Raw genomic sequence first — 12,293 nt, forward strand, 5'->3', positions numbered from 1 at the left:
AGATGACTGGACCCAGTGATATGGGTAAAACATATGCTTTCCATAAACAGTATGGATAATGTAAGTAATCTCAAAGCCTGAGCAATGACAGTAATCTTTATATACCTTGTCTTTAATTCAAACTGCCTATAAGAACTGTAAATGAAGAGAAACTATCATGCATTGTGTGCTTAACCAAGTGGTTAAATTATCTATTTTCCAGGAATGATTATTTCAATTACTCTGCCTCATCCAAACATTGTCTTACCCTCAGTTGCATCTGTACACGTTCATTCTTTTCTGCTTCAGTAATGCGTTTCTCCTCGTTACGGTCATTCCTGATCCCCTCACTGGAGAACTCTGCACTGTAGGCAGAGTACTCGGATCCTTCATCTTGCAAGTTATCGTGGACATGGTAGTTCAGTGGCTCGTAGACAGGTGGTGGAGGTGGAGGTGGAGCAGTCATTACAAGGTGTAGCTCCTCCTTTGTCTTTACCAGATCCTCCTGGGCTTCCTTGGCCTTTGGGCAGAGTGAAAAATATTTTAAATGCATTTCTTGCTTTAAACCAGCTTAATGAATGCTTTAATGCTTATATTCCCAGTTTTTTCAATTTACTGTGAAAAGCAGGAAAGAGGGAATTAAATCCCTGCAGCTGACTGTAACACAGTACTGTCTTACACAGAACAATCATTTTTTTATTTTTTTTTTTGGCTGGTGATGCTATCATCATCCACTGTGTAATGTGCAGGGGATCAGAACAAACAATCTTCTTCCAATAAAACAGTCTAGGAAAATTAGTTCTGTGGAAAGCTACAGTTACCTTTATCCTGTTCTCCCCATTTGAAGAGCTGTAGACTGTAGATATGGGTTCCACAGAGCAAGAACTTAGGTTCCTGGGTTGGCATTTTTAATGCAGTTACACACTAGGCAGTCAGCTTTCTCACCACTTCTGTGGTTCTGCCCTCCCACACGGTCTGCAGTGCCAGTTAGAGGGCACCAGGAGCACCAGGCCCTTCAGGCCTTGCATGGTTTACTTTTGGGTTTAGTGCATCAAATTATTAAACTCTCCTGACCCAGGTACTAGGAAACCACTGACAACAGCACACTCTGCTCAAGACTGGCAAGTGTTGTGCTCAAGTGTGGAGCTTCAGAGCAACATTGTAAAGCAGATACTCACTCTGATTTGCCACTCTTCAACCTCACTCTCTTTACGCCTCCTTGCCTCTTCAAGCAGCGCAATCTTGGCTGTATACTCTGCAAGCTCTGTAGCCTGTTGAATAGTAGAACTAGAATTATAAGAACTCTTAAACAAACAAAAAAAATCAAACAACAACAAAACACTGCTGACTGAGAAAAGACGCAAGTGTTACACTACAATAAAGGCTGAACCAGAAATTATGAACAAAACAGTAGATTGCTCACGATAGAAACCAGCGTCGCACTAATGCTACAACACGGTCTAGTACTTCACTGCACCGTATTTTTCCCCAGAAACAAGTTGTTGCCTTACTCATAGTAACATGCCTCTATACCTTATCCTCAAAATGACTGGGTCTTACCAGCTGTTCCTGGCTCTTCATCTGGTCCATAGTTTGTCTCTCCAGCTCTTCCTTGGCCTGCAGAGCAGCCAAACGATCAGCTTCCAAGCGTTCTGCTTCCTCCTGGGCTCGTTTCCTTTCCTCCTCCAGCTGAATGGCTCTTTGGATCTGAGCTGAGAGCTCTAGAAAAAGATGGATCAATGTGGTTGGTCCACAAGCCTGGTCAAAGTGAAGGGACTACAGACAGTCTCTTAGGTAACTGCAGAAATCATGACAAACACTTTACTCCAGCTTGCAATATCCCTTCACTGTGCACCTCAAAGTAATTATTTGCATAATGATTCAATTAACTGAATTCAGAAGTAGTCAACTGCACGTTATAATTAAAACTTCTGAAAGAAACTTGCACTGAAGCCTGTAGCACTGACACAATCCTGCTGCCTTTCACTGACAGTTTACTGCAAGGACCTGATGTTGCCGTCTCAAATCTGCTCATCTACACTGAAACAGAAGCCTCTGTTTCACTGGGAAGACTTGTTCCCAAAGTACTTTTTTCTGTTAGGAGTTAAGTAAAAAGTACTTGAGAGCTGAACAGCTCTCTGATGGAAGAGGCTGTACTACTTAAACCATCTTGGCAACAGGGGAAAACAGAGTTCATGCCTTCCAGTTCCTAAATACAATCAGCAGATATTATGCTACTTTCATACTTTGGATGATCTTGGCAGTATGAGCACATGTGTATATTTATCCATAAAGGCAGATATTGGCAAGCCTTGCCAAGAGATCCCAGTGTCACCAGATCCAGGCTAGGTGTAGGCAGCAACCCGTGTAACAGTTCCGTGGAGCAGAATACACATGGTCTGGTCAGCCAGTACAAGTACTTCACCTTTCTCTGCTTTCTGAGTCTTCATCTCATACTCTTGTAGCCTCACCAGCAGCTCCTCCTTCTCCCTCAACATTTGCTCTTTCTCCTTCTCAATTGTCTCCCTCTTCTTCTTCTCATTTTCTAGTTGTTGCCTGTTAGAAACAGATTTCATACTTGAAGCTCATGTCAGACCTAAGCTACAGCCAGGCAAGAAAGTTGGCTGGGCAGCTCTCCAGGCAGCTCAGTGGGAAGTGACAGCCACACAGCAAGAACCAGAAGACAGAAATACCTATCGCCTGCTCCTTCACCACGTCAACAGTTTTGCTCGGTTTCGGATATCACATTTCATAAAAACATTTCTATTATTCTTGCCCGCTGCAGAAATTTAGAATGCCAAATAGCTACTAGATGCAGAGAGAGAAAGCCAGGACTCTGTACTGCACAGCAGAGATCTAACTTTGTTACTTCCATCATGGGAAATTCAAGGTGGTGTAAAAACAAGAGCACTGAGGGAATGAAGACAAACAAGCCACAAATACAGGAGAAAAGCAACATTATTTCTTGAATCATGAGCAACCTGCAGCCAGTGGTAGAAGGCCAGTGGGATTGCTTATCCTTTTCCCTTGCCTGTGAAAGGTCTCCCAGTCCCCTCTTCTCTCTTCACGCATGCTCCCTGTGAAGGTTTCCCCCTTACTCCCAGCCATCCCATGGTGCAAGAGATAAATGAGGTCCTAACACTCCAGAGTCAGGAGAACCCCTCTTCAGGTGTGTGCCCCACACAGGAGCCCACTGTGCCCCCACCTCCACATTTCCCTGCAGCTCTCAAGACTGCCACCAGGACAGCAGACCACAGGGTCACAGGTCCAAGCAAGAACAGTAACGCTCACAGTCCAGCTGCAGGATAGCCCGAGCTCACCCCCGTAAGCCAGAGCTCCAGGGCCACACGTGCCTCGTGAACGTGGCACAGCTCGCAGCCTTGCTTGAGTGAAACCCACGTCACTGACCGCTGCCCTGCACGTACAGCTGCTGGTTGAACCCTGGCAGTTTGGTGTCGTTTATCTCTGCCGCTTCATCTCCGCTGTCCATGTCCAAGCTCACCTTTCCAGTTGTTTCTGGTGCTTTTCCTCCCGGGCCTGGGCTTTCATCTGCTGCACCTCGATGGTGTCGGGCTTCCTGCGCCGCATGTACAGCTCGTGGTTACCCATGCAGAGCTGCAGGATCCTCTTGTTAATTCTCAGACGAGGGGCGTAAAACACAAAGTCCTAGAAGACAGGCACCACACAGTCAGGTTTCCAAGCATGCTAACTGCTGACAGATCATCTCGCCCCTAATTTCACTGTAACCAAGACATACACACAGGCCACTTAAATATAGCAGCAGGGGCTGCCAATATCATCTCAAGCCAAAACAGTTGTTACTTATATTCTCCAGTTAAACTCTACAAAGAATTGACAAGTTACTCTTTTATTAGAAGTATCTTTTAGAGAAAATGAACAATCTCCATTTAAAGGAGACTGCGGAGTTTGGAAATGCTGCAGAAGATTCTGGGTTGCAGGTAACCATCTGGGCAACTCGTAGACCTCTAGGACTAAGTAATTAATTTTTCAATTTGCATGGGCTTGTGACTGAAAGATAAAGCATGAATGTATGGCAGACTATTAAAGTAACTTTGTAGAATTCTCTGATCTATTTAAATCAATATTCAAGGCATCATCTGTGTTTTTTCAGAGAAAGAGAAGAAACACCTTCCAGTATCATTCTTTCCTCTCCGTGGCATTTCCTAGGCCATTAAAAGAGTGTCAAATGAAAGCTTTCCCCCCCCCCCCCTTGAACCACCAAACATAGGGGCTATTTGGAATATTGGGTCGCAGGCAGTAAAGAAAATAAAAGATATTCTAAAATTTCTGGTTCAGCAAAAAGAACCCCAGCTTTCTTATTATAACCAGGCTTTTACAGAAACTACACACCAGACTGGATCTTCTAGAAGTAGATCTGCTAAGAAGGGGATACTGAGGACCAAGTTCATTACCTGCCTGGTGATTTTTCCTGAGTCCACAACCACACGTGTTTACAGTGTAGTCTGAACTTACACAGTGAGCAAACTGCAACTTTGTGCCTTTTTTGCGGACTGTGATATGAGCCGTAGGCAAGCTGCCACCATAAACCAGTACCCATTCCTTACACTCACTCTCCTATGGACCACCTCACTTAGGGAGAGGTGGAAGTGAGAAGGGGCACACAGGCTCTACACTTGCATGGCAGCAGAGATAATTTTTTTAACAGCCTGAGGTCAGAAGCACAAGTTGTGGCCATCTCTGGGGAAACCAGAAGTCACACTAGAAGCGATGAAAAGCTCTCCACGTACTGTTAAGATGAACACGAAAATGCTGAGAAAGCCTCGTTTTCTTCAAGGTGTTTTCCTAATTCCCATACTGACCACAAACAAGGCTGTCAGCGCAGCAAGTCCTGTTCCCCCACCAAATCATGCCAGAGCCGTTCTGAGCTGCACAGGTCCGACACTGCTAACTGTACCTGTTCATCCGACCTCCTGCTTCTGACAAGTAATTTTAAAAACATTTTGTGTAAATTGTGATAAACAGGTCCTATCCTGAGGCAAGTTCATTCACATGGAAGTATATACCCAAGGCATGGACTGTGGTTGCATTTTCTCATTTAAGGCCATAACATTCACATGAAAACACAAAAGAATCCCCTTTTTTTTTCTAATCCCCAGCTTCCCCCTGGTCTCACACAACTGGGAGCTTCACAGCTCGATATTTTAAAGGTCATGTGCTGAAGATGTTGGAGTATGTAGGCAGAAAGTTTATTCTGGCCAAGGTGCCACAGGACTCTACCCATTGCATTAGTGTCCATTTAAACACCGACACGTAGAATCCTCCAAATTAAAGGGCAACTTGCAATCGCATCTTGGGTGGACTGAATGTTTTGCAGTAGTTATAACACTTGGCTTTTAAAAAGGAGACACAAGCACATGAAAAGACCCAGACAACTTCCTGAATGCTCAGAATTAGCACCCAGATAAATTCTTCTTTCAGGCACAGCATGAAAGAGACCACCACCCAGAGGGACAAGGACAACTGACACAGAGACAGGAAACATCACTGAGTTTTTCAATGTTAACACCTTTCTGTGTCAGCCTCTTGCAAGTCTCCCATTTCAAATTCAGTCAGATTTACTGTTGGGAATGGGATGGAAAGCTGTGATCCATAAACAGGAGATTAATATTTCATAATGTGTACAACATATCCAAGAGGCTCTTCTACTATTGAGAAAAGCATGCCTGACAGACCAGCTTTCCGTCTCTGAGGAGTTTTGCTGGCTTTCACTAACATGACAGAAAGAAACTCTTCTCCCCACCAAACCCCAGGCTGTTATCTGCAACACACTGTGCATCAGCACACTGTGCACCAGCATCCTTTAAATTACTGGGAGGACCTTTTCCTGTTAAAGAGATTTATAAGCAATCACCCTTTGCCAAATCCAAACTGCTTATTATTTCTCAGGGCTGTATTTACCCACCAAGGCCAAGTACTGGGGTGGGGGAAGAGAAGACGAGGCCTTTCTCAACTATTCCAATAGTTTCACAAGAGTGACAGAATGAGATCCACCTATACCAGTTATTCCACTATGCTCTCAACAGGTCAAAGTAAGTTGCTAGTTCTTCACTAAAATAACTCTGAAAACATGTTTGTAAGTATTGAAAAGCAACATTCACAGGTAGCTACATTTCAGTTCTCCACAGAAATCACATCTCTGCCATTTATCCCAGTATTCAAGAAGTTCCATGAACGCCATGGTCCTTAACTGACTTTTACTCTTTCAGTAGCGTAGAAGTGAGCATTAAGATGCAAAACCATATGTATCTATGTGGTTTTGCAGTAGTATTAGAATGATTTTTGTGGGGCGTTTTTTTTTTTTTTTTAATGGACAACAAAAAGTTACCTACCAGCTTCCAGGCACTGAGATAAATGGGGAGAGGACTGGTCTCAGCATAATCTGGCTACACAAAGACTCACAGAACTAGCAAAGAATCTCAGATTTAAGCATAGGGCTACATAGTTTTCTAGGAAAAAGGGAAGGGGAAGAAAAAAAAAAAGAGACACTGCAGTTGTCAAATCCTTGTCTTTCTGTATGTTAAGATACTGGCACAAACCCTTTACTTATACTGCACAGAAAAGCAGACAACTCTAAATACACCTTAAATACTGAGACTCATTTTGCATCTGATGTCTGCAGCTTTCTCCTGTCCAAAGACTACTTTATTTTGAGATGAAACAGTATTAGTTGTTCATATGCAGTATCCAGGAATATATTCTAGTTATACTTACTGGTGCCTTCTTGTCAATAGGCTTTATAACAAACTTCTTGTCATTGAAAGAGATATTTCTGATTTCGCTCCAGGGGAACCCAATCTTTGGAGTCAGTCTGGAAAGAAGAGAAATAGTTTTAAGACATGATGCAATTAACTTTTTTCCCCCCACATTGCTTCTAACACACAGACTCAGTGGGACACAACACTTCCAACTCCCAACAGAGAGAAGACAGTAGTTGAACCAAAACCCCACAGCTGGAAAAGAAGCCCAGTCACCTCCCTTATAGAGTCTCGTCTCATCCTGGTCAGCCACCCTACTGACCTGTGACTACGCAATAGGGATGGTCTCTACCGAAGCCACACACTCAGCTTACCAAACTGCTGCTTTAAGTTCATTTCTTTTAAATCAGGGCCTGAAATCTGCAACATGCAAACTTTAGGCATATGGGCTGTGCTTCCTGGGAGCTCCTCATACATCATGGGAGGCATAAGCCGAAGTAACTCAGCTGCTCCACACACCTTCTAGCACCCACAAAAGGTCTACCCTGCTGTGTTACAGCTAGCCCAGCTACCTCCATCCTGCCTTCCCTTCGAAAGTACTGGGCAGGCACAAACACAACTGACAGAAGCAGATTTCTTGTCTTTTGTTTCCCCTCTCGTTATTATCTAACCCATCCAATACGTGTGTGTCTGGCATACGCTGAAGTGCCAACAATTATTTCTCGCAGATATTTGAAGACATGAGTATATAATGTTCAGCACTGAGAGAAACATCTATCATCACTGAACCACTTGAGCTCTGTAAGAATCCTTTCTATGGAGCTCATTGGTTAAGGAAAAAAGCTGACAATTTTGGAGAAATTTGACTCATCACAGAGATGGAAAGCTACTACATAGCTATTTCATTGGGCCCAAGCACACAAAAAACCCCAAACCTGCCTCATTTAAAATCGGACATCAAGAATAAAATACATCCTCTTCAGAGCTTACCATTCCCTAACCTTTAACTTAACTGCAAGGTTATGCAACACTGTATGTAACATTAAGAACTGTAAAGAAAATTATTTGATTAGACTACAATTAACTAATTACTCCAGTCTCAGTCATATTAAGTGTTTCAACTCTAGACAATACAGTATGGCAGACAACTAAATTCACTTATTAATAAGTTCTATTGCAGATTCACCTCTTTAATGCAGAAAAAAAAAAAGCTTGAAAACACCTAGAACTGTGACGCTGACATAAAATGCAGTACAGAGGCTCACACCCCTATAGCACGGTCTCATTTTCCTCAGGCTGAACTTCAACAATGAATCTTTGCTTTTTCACCTTTGCCCCAGTCCCCAAATTTTGCACATACAAACCAGAGGTGAGGTACACATTACTATTTTCTTAGCCCCCATATCTGCTCAAAAGACTTAATTACATAGTAGCAAGAACTACAGTAGAAATAAGCAGTTTATTCCAGCACTGTATTTGTTTTGCAAATGCTCTTGATAGCTCTTTGCAGTTCAGGGCTATATTCTGTCTGCTTCTGCAGCTTGAAAAACCTGTTTGTGTGACCATGGTTACATAGCAAGACTAGTCATTCAAGACTAAAGTATTACATGAGCGAAACTACTTTTCTTTCAAGTGACACTCCTTGCTTTCTGGGTGACAGCACATATTAGCATTGCAGAAGTGACTGCATTTCTCTTTGCCATCTTAACAGAAGCTCCAGAGAGTTCCAATTAATACTTGGGTTGCATTCAAAGCTTTTTGGAGGCAAAGATGTAGGACAGGTGAAATCCCTTCTGTATTACAATGGTAGTCTGTTATAGATTAGTGACATGAAACCAATACTTGGACGGGGGGCAGGGACACAATGACCAAACAACAGAAAAGTCTAGACCAATCCTTTATCTAAAAAAATGTCAGTTTTAACTTCCCTTCAATCCTTCAGTTGTGAAGTATTAGAAGAGACTTAGCAGGCTTAGACACAGCTGTTCTCACCTTCCTTTTGTGTTTATTTATAGATGTAGTCTATCATTTCCCACCTCTTATCCCATTAATAAAGGTTCTGCCTTTACCAAAAGGGCTGATTAAAACTATGCATACCTCAGTGAGACCTCATTTCATTCCTTGCTCCCAGTAACTATCTAGGTTAACGCTTCCCTGGATTCTGAGTGTTACCCAGCTTTGGGTTTGTGGCTATTTGTCTTTTTTCAAACCCAGGTAGTTGTATACATATCTGCCATTAACTTCAGTATAAGAACAGCCTTAGATGTCCAAACACTCTGCATCTATGTTAGCCTCTCGAGGTTCTCGTATTGTACCCACTGCTGGCATAACTGGCACCTCAGTCAAGGAAAAGCTTGGTAAACTCCTGAGTTCAGGGTTCAGCTCTACAACTGTGCACTGTTTACCAGGTGGCATTGTACAACTGACATCTCTTTTTATATGTAGGAAGCATTAGCATGTAAGGCTACAAAGGTCAGGAAAGTCAAGAAAGCATAAATGATGTGAAAGCTCATTTCCTAGCACAGCTTCACCTACTGATCCAGAACAGAAACAGGAGCAAGCTCTAAACTTTGCCCTGATACTGTAAATGAGAAATGCCCCTTGGTTCCCACAGCAGCCCTCGCTCTGTGAGATCAGAGGTGAAAACAAAGGCCTTACTTATCATCCTTTTCATAGATGTTGAGTCCCAAGGCATCAACCCCCAGCCAAAGGTCAGTTCCTTTCTTATTCTTGATTTCAAAATAGTTGATTCCGTACATCTCCAGGTCTTGAGCAATCTTCAGGTATTCCAGCATGGCATTCTCTCTGGTTGAGACAGGAAGCAAAGCAGATGTCAGCCCCCCGTTTATCTGACTATTTCAGAAAGCACAAAACCCTTGGAAGAAACACATAACTCCTCCTAAACTCACACATCAAACAGGAGTTAAAAACTGAATGGGATTCACTTTAGAAGTTATGATATTACACCTATGAAAACACACACACACAGAGCACTCCCATTTACCAAACCTTAATATTTCTGGACAGAAAATTAGCCACATTCATCTCTTTCAGCATTCATCCTCGTCTCAAGATACAATAGGAAAGGTACAGGATCTCAACCTTCTGCACCTGCCAGTGCAAATGCTTCCAGGTTAGACATACACCTTCACTTTTTTTCCCACTCAAAGTCATCACTGATACACCGTACATGGGTCCAGGATCTTCAGAAAGCCATCCCAGACATCTTTTCAGCACCACTGCAAATATCCTACCAAGTTTTACTATGTGATTCAATGCTGGTCCAGAAAATATACACCAAGAGTTCCCTACACAGGCAACTCTTGGGAGTCTTATTTCAAAATCATGTTGTGGAACTGCAAGCTTAAGGTAACGAACCAGCAACGAAATGACCAGCCTAAGGAGCAATACAAAACACTTACTTGAGCATGCCACTGTGTTCAGCATGCCACACCTGGATCCGTTCTTCCCACTGCTCTCTGGAGAGTTTATGCTGGTCCATCACCCTATACAAAGAAAGGCAAATTAGCAAAATTGGCTTTATGTTCTGCCATATCCATTGATGCCGAGTTTTGCTATAGTCTTACTGAAATATTAGTCCCACCCGTGAAGTCTTACTGAAATTAAAAGGAAGATCCTACTCAGCCCAAAGTCTGTGAATCAGAGCATTACAGAATGAACAAAAACCTTCTGCAAAGCCATTGTGGTCACCGACCAGAGACATGAGAGGCATAAGTAGGACACTTTAAAAAAACAAACAAAACAAAAAAAAAAACAAAAACCCACACCCACAAAAAATCACATATACTCTGTAGACACCAGCAGGTTAAAGCAAAGCAAAAGCTGCTGTCATTCCTGGAATTAGACACTGCTGCAGAGTGTCATCAGGACGCATAAACAGAAGCCATTTCTCTGATAACAGAAACTTACCCTGTACGGGGGACTACGTAACCTCAAGACATGCTTTCCAGATACAAGCTTTTTAGGACTACAAGGACACACAACCCAGCCTTCTCCAGGGATGACATATCTAGACTGAATGCTGCTCTTTTCTTAAAGAGGAGACGTTCATACTGCCAGTTACCAGCATGGCAGCAATGTTCAGGAAAGAAAAGCTGAATTCAAAAGTATACTTCCTCTCCCTAACCAACCCAAGGAGAGAGTATAAAAACATACTCTAATATGACAGAAAGAAAGAAACGAAGGAAAAAACTCAAATGCATGCAGTTCAATTGAAAAAACCAAACATGCTTTTAATGAAGCTCTTTATATTTAACTAGGATGCAAATTCTTGACTTTAAAAAGAAAGCCAAACAACAAAAAAAACACCCTAAATAAAATGGGAGACTGTATTGACCAACTCCTTCACCTTTGGGGGATCAGACGCTCTGAATTGAGGTATCCAGGCTTGTGCACATCTTTGCTGTAATCTCCAAATTTGGCCTGCACAGCATAGGAGCCAAGAAGTACTGCTGTTTCAGGAGGACAGTAGATCTCATCGCTGAGGATCCCTTCCTTCACCTGCAGGAAGAAGAGCTTCTGTGTGATGTCCTGGATCAGCTCTTCAGGTACATCCTCTGGGAAGAACTTGGCACGGAATTTGAACTGGAGGGGATTCTCCTTTCTGATTTCTTGAGCGGAAACCTGAGGACAGAGGTGACAGCACAACTAAGCAGGGTTGCAAACAACAGAATACACTGCTTTTACTCAGAAAAAAGGATTAGGGGCATTTGCCTTCAGAGGCGAGTGACTGGCAACTCATTACTGGAATGCCTTAATTCTGGCTGCTTACTGGTATGAGAACACAGGGGAAATGCGTTACGTTTTCCAAAGCAGCCAGTGAAATTTTTTTTTGCACAGCAAACCTTGGTCACTGGAGAATGATTTTCCATGCTGTACGAGATGGCAAACCCATCCAAGTATTGTATTCGTTTGAGAGAACAGCCCCCTGTCGTTAAACAGGTAAGCCACCGGCTGCCCCATCAAGAAAAACAGTTCATAGCCTTGCAAGAAATGCAAGTCCACAAAAAAGAGCACATCAGAGGCATCAGTGCTCTGTTACAACTGCCCAGCTTTGAACTGACCTATCTTTCTGATTAGTGCAACAACTGATACTGCACAAGCAGAGACTAAAACCCTCACTAACCATGATGTTCTTCCAGTCACAGCAAGAATAGCTGCTTCTACTCAACAAAGTACAAGATCAAGCTGCTGTTGTACATCTGATAAACGCTATAAAGCTTTCTACAATTCACACGGAGAGAAAGGGCAAACTTCCACCATACGACACCTCATGCAAACAGTTCCCATGAAGGTCAAGCTCTCTCTAAAAATAATCCTGGAGTTATGAGAATTAAGGAACAGTCAACAACAGGCACAAAGTTTACAAAGCTGCAGCAAATAATACATCAGAAATCATCTAAGCTTTAACCTTTGTTCAGCAATTAGCCCAAAGTCTGTTACCTTTTTATCAAGCTTGAGCCAAGTCTGGAATCCTTTGTTGTCCACATACTGAAGACCAAAGTACCACACTTCTCGCAGACCTATGGTTTTAACCACCTGAAACAGAAAGGTCAA

At 42.7% G+C, this 12,293-nt stretch overlaps 2 protein-coding genes across 2 annotated transcripts in view; one reads left to right on the top strand and one right to left on the bottom strand.

Moving 5' to 3' along the window:
* Nucleotides 1-3,475, top strand: part of SYTL3 (synaptotagmin like 3) — a 40,802-nt gene extending 37,327 nt beyond the window's left edge. Inside the window, exon 16 of the mRNA XM_080390043.1 lies at nt 2,529-3,475. Within this exon, the coding sequence (XP_080246169.1) occupies nt 2,529-2,542 (14 nt within the window). The 3' untranslated portion in view covers nt 2,543-3,475. The remainder of the gene's footprint in view (nt 1-2,528) is intronic.
* The window catches only part of EZR (ezrin), a 36,179-nt gene that overhangs the window by 1,586 nt on the left and 22,300 nt on the right, over nt 1-12,293 (bottom strand). Inside the window, exons 3-12 of the mRNA XM_080390045.1 lie at nt 12,180-12,275; nt 11,086-11,360; nt 10,139-10,222; nt 9,375-9,521; nt 6,733-6,829; nt 3,482-3,645; nt 2,405-2,535; nt 1,540-1,700; nt 1,158-1,250; nt 248-499 (exon numbers count right to left, since the gene is read on the bottom strand). Of these exons, the coding sequence (XP_080246171.1) occupies nt 248-499; nt 1,158-1,250; nt 1,540-1,700; nt 2,405-2,535; nt 3,482-3,645; nt 6,733-6,829; nt 9,375-9,521; nt 10,139-10,222; nt 11,086-11,360; nt 12,180-12,275 (1,500 nt within the window). The remainder of the gene's footprint in view (nt 1-247; nt 500-1,157; nt 1,251-1,539; nt 1,701-2,404; nt 2,536-3,481; nt 3,646-6,732; nt 6,830-9,374; nt 9,522-10,138; nt 10,223-11,085; nt 11,361-12,179; nt 12,276-12,293) is intronic.

The sequence above is a fragment of the Falco punctatus genome (assembly GCF_963210335.1).
Source record: "Falco punctatus genome assembly, chromosome: 5".
NCBI classification, from domain to species: Eukaryota; Metazoa; Chordata; class Aves; order Falconiformes; family Falconidae; genus Falco; species Falco punctatus.